A 23,542-nucleotide genomic window follows, 5' to 3' on the forward strand; every position below is an offset into this window, starting at 1 on the left:
ATGTATTTTATGACAGATACAAGTGTAAACATAATTATAAATACATGAAAAGGATACAAATAAAAGAAAACATTAGGACAGGGATGGTAGGCACGCTGGTGCACTTAAGACCTCTTTAAAATGGGGTGAGGTCTACAGAAGGCAGTCTAAGGTTAAAGTTTTGGGGGTTTGGGGAAGAAACCACAGAGTCAGGTAGTGCATTCCAGGTGTTGACAACTCTGTTACTGAAGTTGTATTTTCTGCAGTCTAGTTTGGATTGGTTTACCATGAGTTTGTATCTATTGTGTGCTCTTATATTGTTTTGGTTGAAGCTGAAGTATTCATTGGCTGGTAGGACATTGTAGCAGATGATTTTATGTACAATGCTTAGGTCAGACCCAAAATGGTGAAGTTCTAAATTGTCTAAGTCCAAAATTTCAAGTCTGGTGGAATAAGGTATTTTGTTGCGAGCAGAGGAGTGGAGGACTCTTCTTGTGAAATATCTCTGGACTCGTTTGATTGTATTAATATCCGATATGCAGTGCAGGTTCCAGACAGATGAGTTGTATTCAAGAATTGGTCTGGCAAAAGTTTTGTATGCCAGTTTGCAATTCAATATTACCGGAGAAGAAGCTACGCAAGATTAGGTTAACAATTCTTAATGCTTTTTTAGAAATGCGGTTACAGTGAGCTCTGGCACTTAAATAATTTGAGATGAGTACTCCAAGGTCTTTGACAGAGTGAGGGTCGTCTGTTAGGTCATATCTATCCAGCTTGTATTTTGTGTTCTGATTTTTTGTTTTGTTTTTTTGCCAATGTGTAAGACAAAGTTTGCTCCATACAGAGTTTGCCTACACAGAGATCACCAAATAATAATCTCCGAAAGTTTGAGAACTCTAGAAGCGAAGTGAAAATTAACTTGCCTAAGTCATGGTTCAGCACTTTCAAAACAGATCCTGTGCTTAGCTGCTTCCTCTCTTACCTACTTAGGAAGTTGCTTGTTATTGATTTATTGAATATTAAGAACTTTCTGAAGGACAAGTTGCATCATGCAGGGATAATTTCTTTTTATCCTGGATGAAAGAAGTTTGTATAAATTTAAGGATTAAAAATAAAAATATTTTTTGGAAAACAAGAGGGGCACTGGAATGATGACTTTGGAAGGTTAAAGACTAAATAAAAGGGCTAGATGCACTTGAAATAAGATTTTATGAAGTGCTTAAAATTTTGTAAAAGACTATGTGAAAATTTTGAAATTAACTGTAATTTAATCCTCCCATGGGAAAGTTTTGCTGATCAGAAGATAAACCTGATAACAGGAATTTGAGGGTTAATCAAAGGAAACCAGAGAAAACTAAGGATTGCAATTGAAGGGGAAGAGGGACCTATAGATACAATGGAGCAGTACTATTTATCTGTAGAAGAAATTAAGGCTATTTGGAAACAATATGCTCAGAAATTACTTACAAGTTTGTCTGATACTATAGGCATGGATTTAACAAAGGATATAGAAGAAGAAACAACCAAAAGACAAAAGAACACAAAAAGATCAGTAAATAAATCAAACACTCCTTTAAACAAATTTAATTCACTAGAATAGGATCTTCAAACAGAACCAAAAAATCAACAGTTGCAGAGCTCTCCTTATCTGTCAGGGATGAACTACTAAATAAGAGTCGGATCCTTTGTCGGCTCTCATTGTGTGTCACCATTGCAACTCATTCTACCAGCCTCAGGGGAATTGAAAAGAAGCTTAAAGATTAAAGAAAAAGGAAAGGAAAGGAAAGGAAAGGAAAGGAAAGGAAAGGAAAGGAAAGGAAAGGAAAGGAAAGGAAGGAAGGAAGGAAGGAAGGAAGGAAGGAAGGAAGGAAGGAAGGAAGGCAAGAAGGCAATTGGAAGAGGGAGAGGCTCCCTTGGGAAAACTCAACAGAGTTTATGGCAAAACATGCTGCTCACAGTGCAAATTATGATTTTGATATTTGAACAGCTCTCAACCATAAAAAAAAACCATACTAAGTGGACGTGGTAAAAGATGACATATATTCAAAATCATGAAACTACATTTCTACATCTATCCAGACTGATGCAACTGATTCACCTAGTCCTCCTATCTTGGGCACAGGAACTGTCAAAGAGCAAGCAATTAAAGAAAAAGTAAAACAATCTGACACATGCTACAATATCCAAATGCTTGTTCTAATCTGTCACTCATGATAAAACAAAAGGGATGCTCTTCACATATATTAAAGCTCCTTCAGATGCTGCAGAAGTTTTTTTTTTCCTCATTCAAATCATTTATTGCAGACATAACAAATCACACTCAGCATTTTTTGGGGGATAGTTATAATAATCAGTTGCTGATTCCAGGAGAACAATAGTAATTTCTCTAGGATAACTTCTTAATTGCCAATACAGCTAGATAGATCTAAGTGCTCTTGAATGGCTCCCAAATGTCTTAAACTGTCTGTGGATTCTTCTACCTTTGAAACAACCTATGATCCCACTGATGTTATTTAAGATGAGAGCCTATTTAGCTTTGTTTGCTTTTTTGAATCTTTTGTTCAGCCTTTTGTGATGAAAAGATCAAACTTTTATTTGACTCTATATCAGCTGTGTCAAAAACCACTTTAAGTCAGTCCCAGATTTTGGGACTGCACCGCCTCCAGATTTGACAAAGCGAGGCTGATCGTTAAATTTACTAGATGAAAACTCTTCATACCCAGCTGAACCTGGATTCATTGCTGTTTTTTATTCTCTACCAAGGGGTGAACAAGATAATATACTACATAAGTTTGAAAATTTGAGGACAACTCTACTGGTTACAATGGTTACAGCACAGTCACTGATAGACCTTGTTTCTCCAATTGCTGATAGTAAATTGCTGACTCTCTCAGTGCAGAATGGAACAGCTGGATATCGTCCTCCACACTAAAGCTCCCTAGATCATCTTTATGAGCCAGTAAGCGATCCTGGAGGGCCAACCCGGACCACCATTATAGCTGATGAGAAATTTTCTTACACACTGAGATATCCAATTACTATATATCTGTAACTACTAAGCAGGGATCGGGAGGCAATTCAATCATGCAGAGCAAAAACCTTGTGCCCAGTATTATTGAATGAAATCTCTGTTATGCACACTCGATTGGACTGAAATGACTGATTTCATTTTCTCAAAGCAAGATGCCCAAGAGCAGTTACAGAATTTGCATGAGACAAGCCAACCTCTAGAGGAGGCCTGGTTGTTTACCCTTGATTTTTCAATTCAACACAACTATCTTATCTTATAAAGCGCTCCATGGCATAGGGCCTAGCTATCTTCGAGACCGCCTGCTGCCACCGACGACCTCCCATCGACCTGTGCGCTCCCACAGAGAGGGCCTCCTCGGGGTGCCATCAGCCAAACAGTGTAGGCTGGTGACCCCCAGGGGGAGGGCCTTCTCTGTGGGGGCACCTACCCTCTGGAATCAATTGCCTCCAGAGATAAGGAGAATCCAAGACCTCAGTGCCTTCCGCCGTGCCCTTAAAACTTTCCTTTTCCAGCAAGTCGGGCTGGCCTAATTTTTTAAGTGTTTTTAAGTGTTTTGTTTATCGTTTTTAATTAATGGGGCCAAATTTATATGTACTTTTAATTGTATTTTAATATTTGTATTTGATGTTTTTACTTGGCTGTTCACCGCCCTGAGTCCTCAGGGAGAAGGGCGGTATACAAATTCAAAATAAAATAAAATAAATAAATAAATATCATTGGTTTGCCAAAATCAAGCCATAATGTAATCTCCTTTTTAACCTGGAATATTACAGGCTGGTCAGCACCATCAAAAGACCAACTTTTTCTTTTGTTATCTATTACTATTTGATATCCTTTTCCTCCAGGAAACTTGGGCTGCATCAGAACTTGAGATGGATGGGTCAAGTCAGTTTCGACCAGAATGACAATACATCAACTTGTGGGATTAATTTTGAAATTAACTTTAATGGCATTAAAGATCAAGCTTTTTAAAAGTAAATGGAAGAAATATAAAATGAATTTATTTGACCAGAGTTAAAATTAAGTTCCAAGATGACAGAATATACATTTAACTATCAAAAATAGATTTAATTTATTTTTTATTTTTTCCTGAGAAAAAGTGATATAGCTATTTGATGTTAGTATTACATTAATATATCTTCTTCCCGGGAAACCAGCAAGGAAATTTTCATTCATATTTAGGATTGGGTCGGTTTAAGCTTACATATTGTTTTATTATTTCAGTATTATTATTTGAATGATAGTTGGAGAAGAGATGCATATTTTCACTTTATAAATCATCTAATTTTACCAATGAATCTGATTTCAATTTATTTATTCCAAATTCATTCTGTTTATGGAATTTAATCAAGGTCACAAGCATCAAGCCGTTAACATTCAGTCATGAGCTACATATATTACATTCTCTTGCATTCTTTATATCTGAGAGCTCACAGTTGATTCTTAGGCATTTTTTAAATTAAAAAGCCGTTTAAGATAATGCATTCCTTTAATCGAGATAGATCAAATCTATTCCCATAATGTGAATCGATTCATTTTTCATCCAAGTAACAGCCATTAAAACTCTAAAACTCTATTAGAAAAACAAATGGAATCTGTAACAAGATGTGAAATATATGCACACCATATAAGTGATACAGCGCCAGATATCCTGAAACAAAGTTTTATAGCACTATTAAGGCTTCTCAATAAATGAGAATTTCAGAATTTGGAAAAAGGGCATTTCCCCTATACTTTACTCTTGCATCTTGTAACAGAAAACCAAAAACTCTTGATCTTGGAACCAATAAACCTATTTTATAAAATATCAGGTTCAGTACCAGAGGTGGGAAATATCTCTTTTCATAGATACAGATGACTGCAATACGTGATTTCCCTCCCCCCCTTCTTTTGAAAAAGCATTGGGAAAGATTATATGCATGCAATTTAGTTGGATTTGGGTTTTTTTTCCTTACTGCAAAGAATTGGAACTCTAATTCACACAAAGCCTTTAATTCTCTTAGAGATTGTTACATTATTCTTGCCTATTAAATAACAAGAACAACAAAAATCAGCTGTGTGGAAGCATCAATCTGAAGCTATCCATTGCTCCACTCTCTTTATTTTGTCATTAACGACAGTGGACTTTAATGTGTACTTAACTGCTCTCACAATGTGTCATGCAGGAAGCTAAGATTGCTTTATTACTACTGAATGTGGAAAAGTATGTGTAGAGAATTAAAAACAACAGTTTGGTTATGTCTGTTTATTCATTATGCAATTTTAGAGAAATGTGTACTTTTTTCTGGTTCCCCTAACTAAACTTGGTCAGTCTATTTACAGTATATTTGTAAATAAAACATTTTAACTCTTTCTTCTTCTATTTAGCAAAGAAAATATAACTAGGATTCAGCATGAATGCTGGATTCAGAATCGGAAAATGAGTAGTTAGCAACTTTAAAATATTAGTATCTAATTACAGAAAGTTTTTATCTGTTCATCATAAACAACACTTCTGCTTTTAACATGCATGCCCACTTTTTTCATTTCAATCTTGTTTGAAATAATTTTATTACTATATTCTCTTTTTTTATTTTTTTATTTATTTTTATTACTATATTCTCAAAAGCTATGGTAGCATCTTTTTCATAAACTGTAAATAAAGCCTTATTCTTTTTATTGCGAGCTGTTGCTGCTTCTAAGGAAGTTATCATCCAAAGCAGCAGGTGGATCAGTAGATGAGCAGAAAGGACAGAAGAAAATAACATATAATCCCTTGAAATTCTTTCAACACAGCTGCACAAACATTGCTGACGTACTTGGGGTAAATGGCTAATAACATGAACATTAGTGACTTCGTTTTGCCAGCATTCTTTAACTTCCACAGCATAAAAAGCATCACATTTTAGTGTTTTGTTGCAGGAATATCTTTATTGCAGAAAGTACTTGAAAAATAATCACATCAGCATAAGAAAATATTTATCTTTACTATTGACTAAGTATTATGAGCTTTATTTATATTGCCCACAAAATCACTAGTTTTCTAGTTTATCTAATAGGAAATTCTTGCCTCCACAATCTCATCTTTCATCATTACATTCATTTTTACTCTTCATTTTCCTTTCTGATTTCTCAGCTGAGGTTTCCTGTATATTGAAGAGGCTTAAACAGTTAAACACACTAGCAAATTTCAGGGACAGAGAGAAATTGAATAAAGATGTATTTTGTTTTGTATTTTTTTTTAACTTTCAAAAGACAGTGGAGTTTCAGACATCAAAAGCTGTAGAACTGCAGTTGAGGAAAGATTGTGGAAGAAGAAAGAGATATTCAGTGTAAATCTCAGGAAAAATAATATGGGGGATAGGGTATGGTGAGCAGCATTGAAACAACAATAATATCCTGTGAGGAAATTGTTATAAGTGTATGCGTGTTCATATATGTACATTGAAAACAGATTAGAATTCTGTATTGAGAATGCCATTACTGTGTTCAGATTTATGGAGGAACACATCTGACAGATTTGATTTTATATTGTTATTATATAAATTATAACTTTCATGATAACTGCAATTCTTTAAAAGAAACCTAGATAATATCTTTTCCAAATATTTCAAGAATTAGTTTATTGGTACTCTATGGTATACTGTAATTTCTTCTAAATTCCTACAACATATAAACAAGCAAAAGAATTAATTACTTTGTAAAGTTTGAGTATCCTTTTAAATATCCATTTAAATAGCCTTTTAATAGCCTTTGAGATTTGAGTTCCTCAGCTTGTTTTAGCATAAAAGTATGTACATTGCACTGTACAGGCTCAAAGTTTTGATTATGCACATTTGAAATGGACAAAGTTTTATTACTAAAAAAAGATTGCATTGCTTGTTTCTACATATTTTCTCATATAGAAAAAGTGTTTTTGCTTACTATTTGGCTACATTAATAATGGATGTATAATTCTATATTACATTAATTTTAACTGGTGATGAGGCATAGCTACAAAATTGATATAACTGATTTTATGAGGAAGTATGCAAATCTTGTATACTCCCTATCTTTTTCATATCCATTTTTTTTAAATGCCATCATTGCATTTCAATATACATCTGCTATTTCTTTCATTTATGTTTATACTAATAAATAAAGGGGGGGGAGTAAGTAAGCAAAATAAATACACTGGACTAAAATATATTTTAAGACAAAAAAAAAAGTACTACCACACATAATATTTAAAATTTTACCCAAAATACACCACCAAAGAGAGCAAGAGTGGCAGATATGATTCTCCAGTTTGATTTACTAAAAGTTCAAACAGGAGTTATATACAGTTATAGTTACTTTTAATTGTATTGTTATAATGCTGCCAGCCAATAATAACTGGGGCAGCATGTCCAGTTCTTTGTGTCTCTGTGTAGTTCTAGGTTCCTGGGTACTTTGCTTGTACAAAGACTAGTTTTATAAAAATTATTAAAACTGAAGTAGATCATATAGTCATGGCTTCCAGCCACCAGAATTTTCTTCATGTGCGACAAAAAGGTATTAAAGCTATTGCACAGCCTTATGCCATAAAGTAAAGCATTTTTAAAGAATATCTATGGGCTTTAATTACCACCTGAACTGTGTAAAGGCAATTTCTTAAACTGCATGATAATGGTTCTTTACCTCATCAATTCCCAGTGTTATGTTCCCAATTCTTATGTTGTGTTTCTGCTACATTTAAGCAGACATTTATGGATTAAAATATAGTCATATATACAGGTGAAACTCGAAAAATTAGAATATCGTGCAAAAGTTCATTTATTTCAATAATGCAACTTAAAAGATGAAACTAATGTATGAGATAGACTCATTACATGCAAAGTGAGATAGTTCAAGCCTTGATTTGTCATAATTTTGATGATTATGGATTACAGCTCATGAAAACCCCAAATTCACAATCTCAGAAAATTAGAATATTACATGAAATCAATAAAACAAGGATTGTACATAGAACAATATCGGATCTCTGAAAAGTATAAGCATGCATATGTACTCAGTACTTGGTTTGGGCCCCTTTTGCATCAATTACTGCCTCAATGCGGCATGGCATGGATGCTATCAGCCTGTGGCACTGCTGAGGTGTTATGGAAGACCAGGATGCTTCAATAGCGGCCTTCAGCTCTTCTGCATTGTTCGGTCTCATGTCTCTCAACTTTCTCTTGGCAATGTCCCATAGATTCTCTATGGGGTTTAGGTCAGGCGAGTTTGCTGGCCAATCAAGCACAGTAATCCCATGGTCATTGAACCAGGTTTTGGTACTTTTGGCAGTGTGGGCAGGTGCCAAGTCCTGCTGGAAAATGAAGTCAGCATCCCCATAAAGCTCGTCTGCGGAAGGAAGCATGAAGTGCTCCAAAATCTCCTGGTAGACGGCTGCGTTGACCCTGGACTTAATGAAGCACAGTGGACCAACAACAGCAGATGACATGGCTCCCCAAATCAACACAGACTGTGGAAACTTCACACTGGACTTCAAGCATCTTGCAGTGTGTGCCTCTCCATTCTTCCTCCAGGCTCTGGGTCCTTGGTTTCCAAATGAGATGCAAAAGTTGCTCTCATCAGAAAAGAGGACTTTGGACCACTGAGCAACAGACCAGTTCTTTTTTTCTTTAGCCCAGGTAAGACGCTTCTGACGTTGTTTGTTGTTCAGGAGCGGCTTGACAAGAGGAATACGACATTTGAAGCCCATGTCCAGGATCTGTCTGTGTGTGGTGGCTCTTGATGCACTGACTCCAGCCTCAGTCCAATCCTTGTGAAAGTCCCCAACACTTTTGAATGGCCTTTTCCTGACAATCCTCTCCAGGCTGCAGTCATCCCTCCTGCTTGTACACCTTTTTCTTCCACACTTTTTGCTTCCACATAACTTTCTATTAATGTACTTTGATACAGGACTTTGGGAACATCCAACTTCTTTTGCAATTACCTTTTGAGGCTTTCCCTCCTTATGGAGGGTGTCAGTTTTCTGCACAACTGTCAACAGTCAACAGTCTTTCCCATGATTGTGATTCCTACTGAACCAGACTGAGAGAGCATTTAAAGGCTCAGGAACCCTTTGCAGGTGTTATGACTTACTTAGCTAATTAGAGTGGGACACTTTGAGCCTAGAATATTGAACATTTTCACAATATTCTAATTTTCTGAGATTGTGAATTTGGGGTTTTCATGAGCTGTAAGCCATAATCATCAAAAGTATGACAAATCAAGGCTTGAACTATCTCGCTTTGCATGTAATGAGTCTATCTTATATATTAGTTTTACCTTTTAAGTTGCATTACTGAAATAAATGAACTTTTGCACAATAGTCTAATTTTTCAAGTTTCACCTGTAGATTCCAGTTATATATTAAGATGTTTTACTATAAATCAGTACTGTTCAGTTGTCTTATTTGGCATTAATATGCCTGCAATGATACCTGACCATTAGTCTAGTCTTGATTCCTAAAGAAAGAAAGATTTTTTTCTAAAGAAGTCCTTGAGAAACTCTTATTCTAAGAGCAAAGTAAAGTGACTACATCTCACCTTTTCAGAGCCCAAACCCAGCTTTTTCCTGCAAAGGGAAGAAAGAATAATAATAATAATAATAATAATAATAATAATAATAATAATAATAATAATAATAATAATTTTATTTCTATACCGCCCTTCTCCCGAAGGACTCAGGGCGGTGTACAGCCTATTTAAAAACACAAACAAAACAATGATATAAAATTTAAAATAATTAAATAAATGGCTCAAATTTAAAACCCCAATAAATTTAAATACCCCAATTTAAAACTATTGTATTGATAGTCCGGCCTGGCGGAACAACAGGGTCTTCAATGCGCAGCGAAACACCCGGAGGTCAGATATCTTACGAATTTCCGGGGGCAGTTCATTCCACAGGGCTGGGGCTCCCACAGAGAAGGCCCTCCCCCTGGGCGTCGCCAGCCGACATAACTTGGCTGACGGCACCCTGAGGAGGCCCTCTCTGTGGGAACGAACTGGTCGGTGGGAGGCTATTGGTGGCAGAAGACGGTCTCGGAGGTACCCGGGTCCTATGCCATGGAGCGCTTTAAAGGTGGTAACCAACACCTTGAATCGCACCCGGAAGACCACCGGGAGCCAGTGCAGCTCGCGCAGGAGGGGTGTCACATGGGCATAACGGGTTGCGCCCATAACCACCCGCGCGGCCGCATTCTGGACCAGTTGGAGCCTCCGAGTGCTCTTCAAGGGGAGCCCCATGTAGAGAGCATTACAATAGTCCAACCGGGAAGTAACAAGGGCATGAGTGACCGTGCGCAGGGTGTCCCGATCCAGAAAGGGCTGCAACTGGCGAATCAGGCGAACCTGATAAAAGGCCCCCCTGGCCACGGCCGTCATATGCTCTTCTAAAGACAGCCGCGCATCCAGGAGGACACCCAGATTGCGAGCCCTCTCCGTGGGGGGCAAAGATTCACCCCCAATAGTCAGCGATGGCACCTGCTGACTATATCGGGGCGCCGGAAGCCACAGCCACTCGGTCTTGGAGGGGTTGAGTCTGAGCCTGTTCCTCCCCATCCAGGCCCGCACGGCCTCCAGGCAGCGGGACATCACATCAAGGGCATCGTTGGGGTGGTCTGGGGTGGAGATGTACAGCTGGGTATCGTCAGCGTACAGATGACACTTCACTCCAAAACCACGGATGATCTCACCCAGCGGCTTCACATAAATGTTGAACAGGAGGGGCGAGAGGACCGACCCCTGCGGCACTCCCCATGCGAGACGCCTCGAGGTCGACCTCTGCCCCCCTGCCAACACGAACTGCGAGCGGTCGGAGAGGAAGGAGGAGAACCACCGCAAAACGGTGCCCCCTATTCCTAACCCCCTCAACCGCTGCAGCATGATACCATGGTCGATGGTATCAAAAGCCGCTGAGAGATCTAATAGGACTAGGACAGAGGAACAACCCCTGTCCCGAGCCCTCCAGAGATCATCCACCAACGCGACCAATGCCGTTTCTGTGCTGTACCCCTGCCTGAAGCCCGACTGGTACGGGTCTAGATAGATAGCTTCATCCAGGTGCCGGGGAAGTTGTCGTGCCACCACGCTCTCAACAACCTTCGCCACAAAACGAAGGTTGGAGACTGGACGATAGTTGGCTAATTCAGCCGGGTCCAGGGAAGGCTTCCTGAGGAGGGGCCTCACTACCGCCTCTTTCAAGGCAGCAGGAAAGGCACCCTCACCCAAAGAAGCACCTATAATCCCCTGGAGCCAGCCTCGTGTAACCTCCCGGGAGGCCAGTACCAACCAGGAGGGACACGGGTCCAATAAACACGTGGCGGCACTAATCTTACCCAGAACCCTGTCCACATCCTCGGGAGTCACAGGATCAAACTCCTCCCAGATAACATTCTCAAGGCCTGCCCCGGTCTCCTCCCGTGGACTCATCCAATCGGAGTCCAAGCCATCCCGAATCCGAGCGACTTTATCGTGCAGGAATTGCACAAAATCCTCAGCACGACCCTGCAAGGGATCTTCCCGCACTCCCCCCCCGAAGAAGGGAGTGGGTCACCCTAAACAGGGCGGCTGGGCGGTTCTCTGCAGATGCGATAAGAGCGGAAAAATGGTTAGATTTTGCCGCTTTTATCGCCACTAGGTAGGTCTTGATATAGGACCTCACCTGTGTCCGGTCGGAATCGGATTGACTAGTCCTCCAAATGCTCTCTAGGCGTCTTTTCCGACGCTTCATCTCTCTCAGCTCCTCAGAGAACCAAGGAGCTAATTGAGATCGGCATCGGGTCAGAGGCCGCAAAGGCACGACGCGATCCAAAGCTCCGGCGGCCGCCCTTTCCCAGGCGGCCACCAGCTCTTCAGTCGAGTCATGTGTTAGAGTCTCAGGAAACGGCCCAAGCTCCGTCAGGAACCTTTCGGGATCCATCAGGCGCCTGGGACGGAACCATCTGGTCGGTTCCGTCTCCCTGCGGTGGGGGCAAGCGGTAGGAAAGTCTAGTTGAAGGAGTGAATGATCTGTCCATGACAAGGGTTTAATATCTAGGTCCCCTCTACCAAGATCATTCAACCACTGACCAGAGATAAAAATCAGGTCCAGAGTGTGTCCCCCTATGTGAGAAAGAAAGGTGAGGGGAACCTTCTTCAGTGAGTCCTAAAATACTTCCAAACTTTGACCTATGCCCAACCTACCATTGGAATGCCTTGGAAGTTGTGTGTCTATGGAGACTCTCAGTCATCCAGATCATGGTTGCCCCAAGGATGCTTTTTCAATAGGCAACCGACTTTCTTTGTTTTTCTTTGAAGTAAAGAAGCTTCTTGGATGAGAAGTGAACCGTCTTCAAGGAAAAACAAAGAAAGTCCAATTACCTCTTGAAAAATCACCTTTCGGACATTGGAAGTTGTAGCACTGATTTGAAGATGGAAGTCACCAGAATTGTTCCAGTGAGGCAAACCGAATCATTGCTTTACTTCATCAGTTATTTCATCCCCACAGTGCAAGTCACTTTTCTGAAGTAAATTTAAGTTGTTTCATATTTGACTTGTTAAAATATTTTTTAAAAAATACTTCTGTTTGCAATAATGTTACCTAATTTAAAATATTTCCTTCCTTTCCTAGACATGGAACCCGTTGTGCTGGAGAAGTGGCAGCTACAGCAAATAACTCACATTGTATAGTAGGAATTGCATTTAATGCTAGAATTGGAGGTAAGTGTAATTATTATTTTAAAAAATAATACTTAAAAATTAATAAAGCAGTATGTAAGTCAAAGGAAGTCACTTTGTTCAGTAAGCATGGCAGTTATCCCTTGTAAGTATGTGTATAGTTATAGTGTTAAATTTATTCTACATGACATTTTTATGCGCTTATTCTTGCATTTAACTATAGCTTAAAGATACTTAAGCATGACTGATAAGTCTTATTTTTATGGTGGCAAAAATTCTTTGAGAAAAAAATACTTTCACTATTATTCTACTGCAATAATAATGAAGCAATTACTATAGCTAGTAAAATTACTAGCTACACTATGTTACTTTTATCTCCCTTCTACAGCTTTTAGTACTGTGTAAATCTTTGAGGGGATGAATGGCTTCAACAAAAGTTCATAAGATAGTTCATTAAATTATATGGCCTCTTCCAATAATAAAGTGATTCACTCTACTTTGAGGTCTTCTCTGCAGTTTTCTCTGGCATTTAAAATAGCTGATATCTTCTCTGCATGTATAAAAGCCTGTTCTAATTTTTATGTGCTGAAGGGAATCCTCCTTCCCCTCAAAAGAACTGTTTGATTTACTAAAAGTTCAGACCAAATGGTGCTTGTTGACTTGAAGCAAGTTGTGTTCATTCTTTTCCTAAACAATATAAAATGTGTTGCCTTTGCAAAACAAAGTGTCACTTTGAGGCAAATCTCACCCATCTCGCACAGTCCTAATAATATTTCACAGCAATAAGCTTTATTAGTCTTTATTGAATTTTACATACCTATGCAAGGAAGCTGTCAAAAGTTGGTATCATTTTACATGTGCAACAAATGTAAGAATGAACTTTTGCATCAGAACATAAAAATTTTGGACTTAGTATAGCGGTTAAGGCATAATAGTAGAAACTGGGAGAAGTTGACTGGAAGTTGAGTCATCACAACTAGACTTCTCTGCTCTGCTCTGCTCTGCTCTGCTCTGTTCTGCCCTGCCTTTTCCTTCTCTTTCTTTTTATGAGTTGAGTTTTTGACTTTCCATGACTCAACTTCCAGACAATTCTACCTGTATGACAATCTTCATTGACATGGGAGATGGTGAGTTCTAATCCTGTCTTAGGTGCAAAGCCAGCTGGGTGACCTTGGGCCAGTCACTTTCTCTCAGCCTTAGGAAGGAGGCAATGGACAGTTATTTAGAAAATTGCAGGGACTTGTCCAGGTAACCTTTGACGATCATGCCTCCCCCCCGCCCACCATGAACAGAAGGGGGGAGAGGGAAGATATATAAAATTTGAATTTTTATATTAGTACCAATATATATACTGATTATGGACACCATGTATACAGCTTAAACGTTCAGCTTCAGGTTGCATGTCCTTTCTATTCATTAAAAAGTAATGAATTCTAGAGAAGTCCCCCCCAAAAATAGCTTCTTTTTTCACTTTATTTGTGGGCTAAATATTTCAGCATCAGCTATCCTAAGAGCCAGTTTGTGTATTGGTTAAGGTATCAGGCTAGAAACCAGTGTACATATGTAAAAAACAGAATAAAAACTCCAAATTAATTTCTTTTGTTCTTTGTTTCTCTATTATTTTTTATTGGAATGGATTTTTGATTAAGAACTGGTATGAGCCAAACCAATCTCCCAAATCTACCTAAGGAAGATAAAGCAAGATTTACATGATGATATTATTCCCCATATTAACCTGCTAATACAAATAGGAGAGGGGGGGCAGAGGGGGGATTTTGAATGCCTTATTTTCTAACCATGTGGTTTTTTAAAATAAGTGTTATTAATTATTAATATGTGAAGTTTTTAACTTGAACAACAGATGAAGGAGTTATTATTAGATGTATCTATGTAGTTATTTGGACATGATGGCATACAATCAATACATATGTAATACATAATATTATTTATTTCCATTGCTATTGTGTATATAGATATTTATGATTCATTTTGGCTTCTTTTGTCATCTAAACTTGGTAAACAGTTTCCATTCAAACCAGACAAATATCCATTTATTCAAACAACATCACAGAACTTCTTCAAAGAACAGTGAAATGTCTAAATTTAGATAATAGATTGCAACTGGTTTCTTAAAAGTAAAATAATCTCAGCTTTGGAGAAATTTAGATTTTTCCTTTGATGTCGTTTTCCAAATATCAGATGAAAAAGGAATTTCAAAGAACAAGAAGTTGAGCAAAATATGCAATTTTATGGCTAGGATTAGTTCAACCATAGTATATTAAGTATGATAATTCTTTAAAGAAAAAAAAAAGAGGATTGACTTACTGAAGCTCTTAGTATTTTGTACATTTCATTATTAGACTTGTATTCTGCCTTTTCTCCAACAGTAATTTATATCTAGCATTACCATTTTCAATCTATCCCTAGAACAAAAGATCTGTGTTATTAGTGGGACTAAAATGTAGTGACTGGGCCATTATCATTCAGTAAGCTTTCAAAGATTGAATTTCAATCTTTCAAGTCCTGACCAATACCTTAAGTTACCTTGGTGCTAACATGACAGAACTGGGGGTTCTTGTAAAGCCCTATAACTATATTAAATTTAGTTTGGCTGCCAGAAAAGGTGAGGCCAGATGGTAGTACCTTCACCCTCCTCTTCCATTTACAATATTCAAATATATGAAGTACTAATTAAAATGATTGGATGTCAAGTATATTTTAGATCGGAAGTAGGGAATTTGTGGGGAGTATTTTAAAGTTGTAAATGCCACATTAGTGATGTGTTTGGATCACCAAAATGTGATCAGATTCCCTATGTTTCTTGTGAACTGGGATGCTTTAAAAGATAAAACAAAGAGTTAATCTTAGTGGAATTTAATTCACCTTCTTTAGTCTTTCATTTCAGGGGGAAAATATTTTTAAAATTGCCTATCAATGGTATAATCTCTGAGTGCTCAGGAATCTCAACACCACACCTTGTTGATTTTATGCAGCCCAATGGATTTTAAGTTCTCAGTCCCAATTTAGATGATTAGTTATGGATGCTCCTTAAATTAACTGAAGTTGTATCTTAAAAACCGGTGGTTCTTTTTATTTGTACCTATTTTATTCTAATATAAAGCATTAGATAGAAAAAAGTGTATTTAATAAAACATGTATATGAGAATTAGACTCAGATTACCTATGCTTTACTGTGCCTATGGCTGCACTGTGCTTTGAGCGTTTCTTCCTTCTACCTTCTATCATAGTTGTCTGCACAATGCAGCTGCATTTTTTTTTCACTTTGCTCACTTGATTGTGGCAGTCCAGATGCCCTGTGTCTTCCCTATAGCAGATGGCCACCTCCTCAATTAATCTTATGATAGATGGAGACAACCTGCTCATGCCTCTGGTTTCTCCATCCTATTCAGCTCTTTCACATATTCCAAGAAGGACCCTATCAATCATGATATATCTCTGAAAATTGAATATATACCTGTTATTTATGTGCAGTTAAATTAAGAAACAGTGAATATGAAAAAGTTGGGACACACTTCTAATAGATTTATGCTTTTATTTTGTTTGTTTGTTCTTCACTGTAAAGTTGTTAACAGGGAAAAAAGGTGATTGACTTATTAAGCCTATACTTAGGAGGTGGGGAAATCCCAATTCTATAGGGAAACAAATATTCCAACCCTTCTAATGGGTCAGGTTTTTTTGTTATGTCTGCCTTCAAATGTCAGCTGTCTGAGAATTTTATAATTAAGGTACCTTACTCTTGCAAAATAGGTGAAGGATATATTTATAAAAATCTTTAAATCTGTCTGCCTCCAATTACAATGTTGTAAACTGTTGAGAAATGAAAATTACATAGCGCAGCTTGAAAACCAAGAAAAATGTTTCCTCGAACTGCCCCCAAAGTGAAAATTTGTATAGAGTTCTCAAATGAGCAGTGCATTATTTGCTTATAAATTTGCTTATACTTATTTGCTGAAAGATTTCTGCTAGGAAGAATGGAAGAGGGAAGATATGGCATAGTATGGCATGGCATGGACAAAACATGAGGCCAAAACAAGAATACATGAAAATGGTATAGGTATATGCTGATATTTATGCATGATTATCAGTTGTGGATATGCAAAACTGCAAATAGGGAGATCAGAGTCATACAGTAATCACAGAAGTGAGTACACCCCCTCACGTTTTGTAAATATTTAAGTATATGTTTTCATGTGACAACACTGAAGAAATGAGACACAGTGTAAATGTATGTAAATTTAAAAATAACGCAACACACAGCCATTAAGAGCCGAGGTGGCGCAGTGGTTAGAGTGCAGTACTGCAGCTACTTCAGCTGACTGCTAGTTCAGCAGATCAGCAGATCAAATCTCACTGGCTCAAGGTTGACTCAGCCTTCCATCCTTCCGAGGTGGGTAAAATGAGGACCCAGATTGTTGGGGGCAATATGCTAATGCTAATGCAATATGCTAATATGCAATATGCTATATGCTAACTTTGTAAACAGCTTAGAGAAGGCTGTAAAGCACTATGGAGCGGTATAGAAGTCTAAATAAAAAAATATTAATGTCTAAACTGGTGGCAACAAAAGTGAATATACCCCTAACTGATAATGTCCAAGGCATACCATACATTAAATAACTAAATATGGCAAAATTATTTTCATTTTCCATAGAAAATTATCTTTCTGATAATGTTTATTCTTAAATTAATATAAATAATGGTCATTCTTTTTTTCATTTAGACAAGTTTACAGGGGAATTGGCATTTTTATTGATTTATTTTAGACTTTTTATAAATAACTCAAGGCAACCAGGATATATAATAATCTTTTTTGGTTCTATTCTTTCTACAACAATAACCCTGTGTGAGAGTTCAACTAAGAGAAAGTGATTGGCCCAAAATCACTCAACTAGTTATTATGGCGGGACTAGAACTCATAGTCTCCTGCTTTCTAGTCTGGTGCCTTAAGATAAGTATTATCTTACAGGGCATGACAAATTACTGGGTAGATTTCACAGTATATACAATACACAGTTTCAGTTATGTAATTAGTACTAGCAGGAGATAAGAAAAGTACGGTTATACCAATGAAATAGTCAAACCTTGTGTTAATTAGAATTTTAACAATTTGATAAGAACAAAGTTGTTATTTAAATAAAATATGCTAATTTAAATGATAAATATCAATGTGCTTATTAAATGAGAAAATAATTACTATGTTTATTGTGGCTTGTTAAGACATGACTTCTGTACATCTCAGTATCAGGTTAATTTGAAACTATTCTTTCTAATTAAATAATAGAAATCTTATTGCATTGCACAATCTACTTGGATTGTCTGGGTTTGCTTCATTTTAGTTCTTGTCATCTTGTCCAGTTCTTGCTTTTTTAATTCTTTGGTTTGTGTCTCTTATTATATATTTTTTTAAAAAAAAATTCCTTCTGAAATGCCCACATTTGTTGGGCATCAGAGAGCATAATTATACTAATCACTGTTGACATTAGAACAGATGGAATTATATGTCATTTTTGAATGATGATGTATTTTAGATTAGAAATTAATTGAATTAATCATTCCAAATTATAAATAGATTAATTAATTTTTTTCCAACAAATTGGTGACAGCAATCATACATTTTGTTCTTAACTTGTGCTTGCAAGTGGATACATCACTTGCAAAAATAAAACATTAGACAACACTGGTATTATTATGTGACAATTTAATACCTCCAACACAGTACTTCTGACAGGATTGTATAGATTAAAATGGCTGTACCTATTGCTTTGGCTCTAGTTCTGGGAGGAACAGCAGGTCCTTTTTCCAGGTATTTTGGGTCAGCAATGGGTCCTCCTGCAGAGCTTGAGAAATGAACAACCGTTGACTCAAACTGCTGATTTAACAAGAAGAATCATGCTAGTCTTGTTCAGCATTTATTTCTTTTGTTTTATTTAGTCACTACTTGCATGTCACACATTCCCAAAGGCATGCAGTTCTGTTGAGCTTTATTTCCTGCTACAGGCAATTGCTGTCTTTTCCTGAAAAGAGTGACAGTTAGGTAGGGCTTACTTCCTTCTAGCCAGATTACAACTGAGGCAAGGTATTGCCCAAACAAAGTCCAGCAGTTAACTGAGGTAGTAAGAAGGAGAAGAGGAAGTCAGGAAACTATTGAATCTGGATGCAAACAGTCTATCTTAGGGTATAAGACAAGAGTTCCAGCAGCCGGAATGGGACTTTTCGCCTCCTACTGTTCTGCCCCAGCTCCAGATTCCCGAGGATATTGACCCACACCAACGGTCCTTATCAAATTTATTAAGTAGCAAGAATAAACCAAAGTCTGGCAAAGGTTGGCAACCAGCCCAGAAAACAAGATACAATAAGATTTTTCCAAAAGTGCTCTGATGATAATTACAAGTTGTTTCCAGCAAGAAACTTACTAATGGCGTGTGACTTAAATAGGCTGAGGGAGTGGCCAATTATCCTCAAGCCTTATTCTCGAGGAGACCTCCTCCTCCTAAGTAGCCACTCCTGCCTTTTGGTAGCCCTGCGTGCTCGAGCATTGAGAAGAGGCTCCTCCACTTCGCTCTCTCCACTTGAAGGAGCCTTTGGAGGTTCTGAAGGCCCTGGCTGAGTCTCTGCCTCTGGCACCACATCCTCTTCAGCCTCCTCACTGTCCGACGTGAGCGCCGGCTGCGCAGGCTGCTGGCGCAACACCACACCAGCCTCCTCGTCATCGGCATCAGCCACAATCTGCACAGGCCGCTGGCAGATCACAACACCTACCTTTGGCCGCACCTGCTTTTCCATCAGGCTTCCACCTCAGGGGATTCTCCTCTAACTTTGCTCCTCGGCTCATTCCCGCCCATTTGCCACAGCTAGTCAGCCACGGCCCCTCCATCCAACAAACACACACACACACACACACATACACACACACACCTTCTCCCTTCCCTTCCTCCTTCTCTCTTTCTAAGGCTAGGATACCCACCCAAAACAAAAACTCATTTGGCTGAAACTGGCTTCTGGCTGCCAGCATTGGCAACTAGCCAATTGGCTGGCGGCTAACTGTCCCCGGAGGCGAAAAGCCCGGGACTAACAGTATGGCGTCAAATGGTCCGTGCCGAAGCTAGAGTAGAATCCCCCAAGGTGAAAGCCTGGCAGAGAAGCAGGTGCAGCCAAGGGTAGGCGGCAAAAAATCCTAAACCCCATATGAAGGGATTAACTGTCTGCCTGTTGACTCTGCAATCGATTCCTATCTGAATTAAACTAGGTAGATTTAATGGCCTTTTCAGTACTGTCTTCCTAAATTTGCCAGCAAAAGATGCTTGATTCCTTTCTTACCCAGCATATCAGAATATTTCTACTTTAGCAAGTATTTGAACTGGATAGCAACCTAATACAGTGGTTTCCAAACTGCTCCATGGAACCCCATGGTGCTTCAATAAACTGACAGGAGCACTGTAGGAATTTTTTTTCCTACTAAATGAATGTAACTCTTATTAACTTAGTAAATTTGCTGTGGCACCCTGGGGCACAGGGGCATACAGTTTTAGAACTAATAGGTGCACCACAAACTGAGAATGTTTGGGAATCTGTGATTTAGTAATTATTACTTAAACTTTGCTGGTTAATGTTTTATTGAGTTACTATGTACTTACTTTGAGGTTGCAGATACAATAGATAGAAAGTTGAGAGAGAGAATGGTACATAATGAATAAAAGTCTAAGTGATCAAAGTACTGCAAGTTTTGTGGGCGAATATAAATATGGAAAAGTTTTTTTCTTTTCCTATGTTATTATGCCAGTGCATTTCCTAATTGCACTTTGTCTCAGTTCATTTCCTAATTTAATTTGAACTTTTGCTTCCTATTTATAGAGCCTTTAATATCTTAGAAGTAGCTTTCCTAAACAATTAGTGTGCTCAAGATGTTCCTGCTAGTGAAATAAAAGTGAGTGGTTACTAAAGACAGGACCATCTTCATGGTGACATCTCAGTTATGAAACAAAATATCCAGAGAGGCTCATTTGATTCTCCCAGGTCTCTTAAGCAACACTCAGAATTTAGAATATTTATTTAGAGAGACGAATTATTTGTTTTACCCTATCACAGTTATAAGGAAAGTTTGGGATGCTTCTTTTTACTACTGCTATTTTTAATTGGGGGGACATACATTGTGAATATTTTATGTTGGTTACTTACAAGATTATTTGTTGCTAAGTGGACAAATAAATGCATTATATCAAATCAAAGTTTTCTTTTTTTTCCCCCAAGGTGTGCGGATGTTAGATGGTGATGTTACAGACATGGTAGAAGCAAAATCATTGAGCCTCAATCCACAGCACATACACATCTACAGCGCTAGCTGGGGTCCTGATGACGATGGAAAAACAGTTGATGGACCAGCTTCTTTAACACGCCAGGCCTTTGAGAATGGGGTCAGAACGGTATGTTAATACACATATCTCTGCATAAATTACTATTATTATTATTATTATTATTATTATTATTATTATTATTATTATTATTATTTATTGGTTAATCTTTAGTGAGATTCACAGCCTTTGAGGCTGGTTAATTGCTCAGCAGCTCGAGTCCTAACCAAGGACCTAGGAACTGTTAAGGTATCGTCAGAGGATGTAAGCTGTTCCGAGTAAGGTGGTTTTTTGTAGAGTCAAAATGTTCAAGTCCGGCAAATTTAGAATTTCTAAATAGCGGGGTAGCCCTTTGGGTATTGCTCCGAGGGCTCCAATTACAATCGGGACAACACATGATTTCTTTTTCCACAGTCGCTCAACTTCAATTTGTAAGTCCCGGTACTTTGTGATTTTTTCTTGCTGCTTATCTTCAATTCGTGCATCACCAGGTATTGCAATGTCAATGAACCATACTTTTTTCTTTTCAACTATTGTTATGTCAGGTGTGTTGTGGACCAAGTGCCTGTCAGTCTGAATCCTAAAGTCCCACAAGATCTTGAGTTTCTCATTCTCTAAAACTTTCTCAACCTGATGTTCCCAGTGGTTTTTGCTGTACTCAAATCCAAACTTCTGGCACAATTTCCAGTGAATGATTTTAGCAACACGGTCATGGCATTGTAGGTAGTCAGTTTGTGAAATTTTGCTGCACCCACTGATCAGGTGGTCGACTTATTATTATTATTATTATTATTATTATTATTATTATTATTTGCATTAGCATTAGCATTAAAAAGGCAATAGAAGCATATTAATATTAAATATATGGCAATAAAGAATGCTTCTAGAACAGGATGTCAGGATTGAAATCCAGGATCCAAATAAGGATTCCCAAAATTACAGACCAATTGATAATTACAGCAGCAAAAATACCATCTGCATCAACATAGGGATCCCGGAATCCACCAGCTCTTCTAAAAATCAGTGCAATTTTCTTCTTTCCTCTTACTGTGAAAAGCATTTTTCAATTAGGATTGGACATGTGGGCATGTGCATGAATTTTTATTTTTAGTGCTTTCAAGCTGTTCTTGAATTCTGGTCACTTCATGTACAAGTCCATTAGAGCAAACAGGCTCTCTTATGCATTATTACAGATGTATACAAGTAAACATATACATAAAATCTTTTTCAAGATACATACATACAAACAAACATATATACACATGTACTTTTACAACAAATGTTTATTCTTGAGGAACCCTATAGTCTAGGCAGACCAGACCAGCTTGAATAGTGCTTCAATAAGATTATGGTGAGAACAGGTATGGTGATACCACTAGCATTCCATACTTCAAGTATTGGGCCAGATGGATAAAGAACAATATACTTAATAGCACTAGTAAAAAGCAGCATCCCAAACTCTTCAGTACATGGGAAAAAACAACAAGTGAAAAAAATCTGATGACCATTGTTCAATGATAATATTGTGAGTATGGATAAAGAACTGGAAACTCCTGAGTGAATCTAATAGTGTTTCTGATAAAAGCTGTTTTAGCCATGCCTTTAGACCTCTGGTAAATTAAGCTCAAACAAGAAATAATCCAATAATTTTGAACAGCAAGATATAAATGCCAAGTCTGGGTCAGGGGTGGGTTCTAAAAATTTTTACTACCGGTTTTGTGGGTGTGACTTATTTTGTGGGCGTGGTTTGATGGTCATGTGACAATTCTTTAGGATTTAGCAGAGGTACTGGTCTACCAGGCTTTTAACTGCTTGCAGAGCTGTACCGGTCTACCCATTTGTTTTTGGAGGCAACAGTCTACCCATTTGTTTTTGGAGGCACCGGTCTACCCATTTGTTTTTAGAGGCACTGGTCTACCCATTTGTTTTTCGAGCACACTGGTCTACCACCACACTGCCTTTTAACACTGATCAGCTGTAGGGTGGCCCTTTGAAGCCCCGCGGCAAGAGTTTAAACAGTTTTTTTCCTTCTAGCCGATCAGCTTGGACTTGGGAGGCAGCAAATAGATTGGGGGCGGGGCCAAATAAAAGGTAAGAATAACGCGGGGGCGGGCAGTTCCCGAACAAAGAGAACCAGTTCGGTGACGTCATATCATCACTGCTACTGGCTCGGCCGAACCGGGCCGAACCGGGAGGAACCCACCACTGGTCTGGGTCAATCCCCCCTGCCTCCATTCAATCATATCCAATTGTCTAAGACTGCCTGCAGTTTTCTTGAAAAGATTTTTGGGAGGTGGTTTGCCATTGCCTCCTTCCTAGACTGAGAGAAAGGGAATGGCTCAAGGTCACCCAGCTGGCTTTATGCCTAAGATAGAACTAGAATTCATGGTTGCCTATTTTCTACACTGATGCTTTAACCATTATACCAATACTAGGTGGTTTTCCTGTAATGACTGCCTGTTTAGCCAGTTTTAAGGTATGACAGTTAATGTGATCAAATTTCAGGTCTTTGCAACTAG

The 23,542-nt window shown here is 38.3% G+C and overlaps 1 protein-coding gene across 5 annotated transcripts in view; it reads left to right on the forward strand.

Annotated features, from left to right (window-relative positions):
- PCSK5 (proprotein convertase subtilisin/kexin type 5) overlaps positions 1 to 23,542 on the forward strand; it is a 201,356-nt gene that overhangs the window by 67,666 nt on the left and 110,148 nt on the right. For all 5 annotated transcript variants that reach the window (XR_011600080.1, XM_070938639.1, XM_070938640.1 and 2 more), the window contains exons 6-7: positions 12,608 to 12,696; positions 20,923 to 21,095. Coding sequence is in view for 4 of the 5 variants with exons in the window: in XM_070938639.1 (XP_070794740.1) it covers positions 12,608 to 12,696; positions 20,923 to 21,095 (262 nt within the window). In the remaining variant the exon portion in view is untranslated. The remainder of the gene's footprint in view (positions 1 to 12,607; positions 12,697 to 20,922; positions 21,096 to 23,542) is intronic.

This window comes from Pituophis catenifer, unplaced genomic scaffold, assembly GCF_029215685.1.
Source record: "Pituophis catenifer annectens isolate HBS135680 unplaced genomic scaffold, rPitCat1.0.hap2 SCAF_2, whole genome shotgun sequence".
In the NCBI taxonomy this organism is placed as follows: domain Eukaryota; kingdom Metazoa; phylum Chordata; class Lepidosauria; order Squamata; family Colubridae; genus Pituophis; species Pituophis catenifer.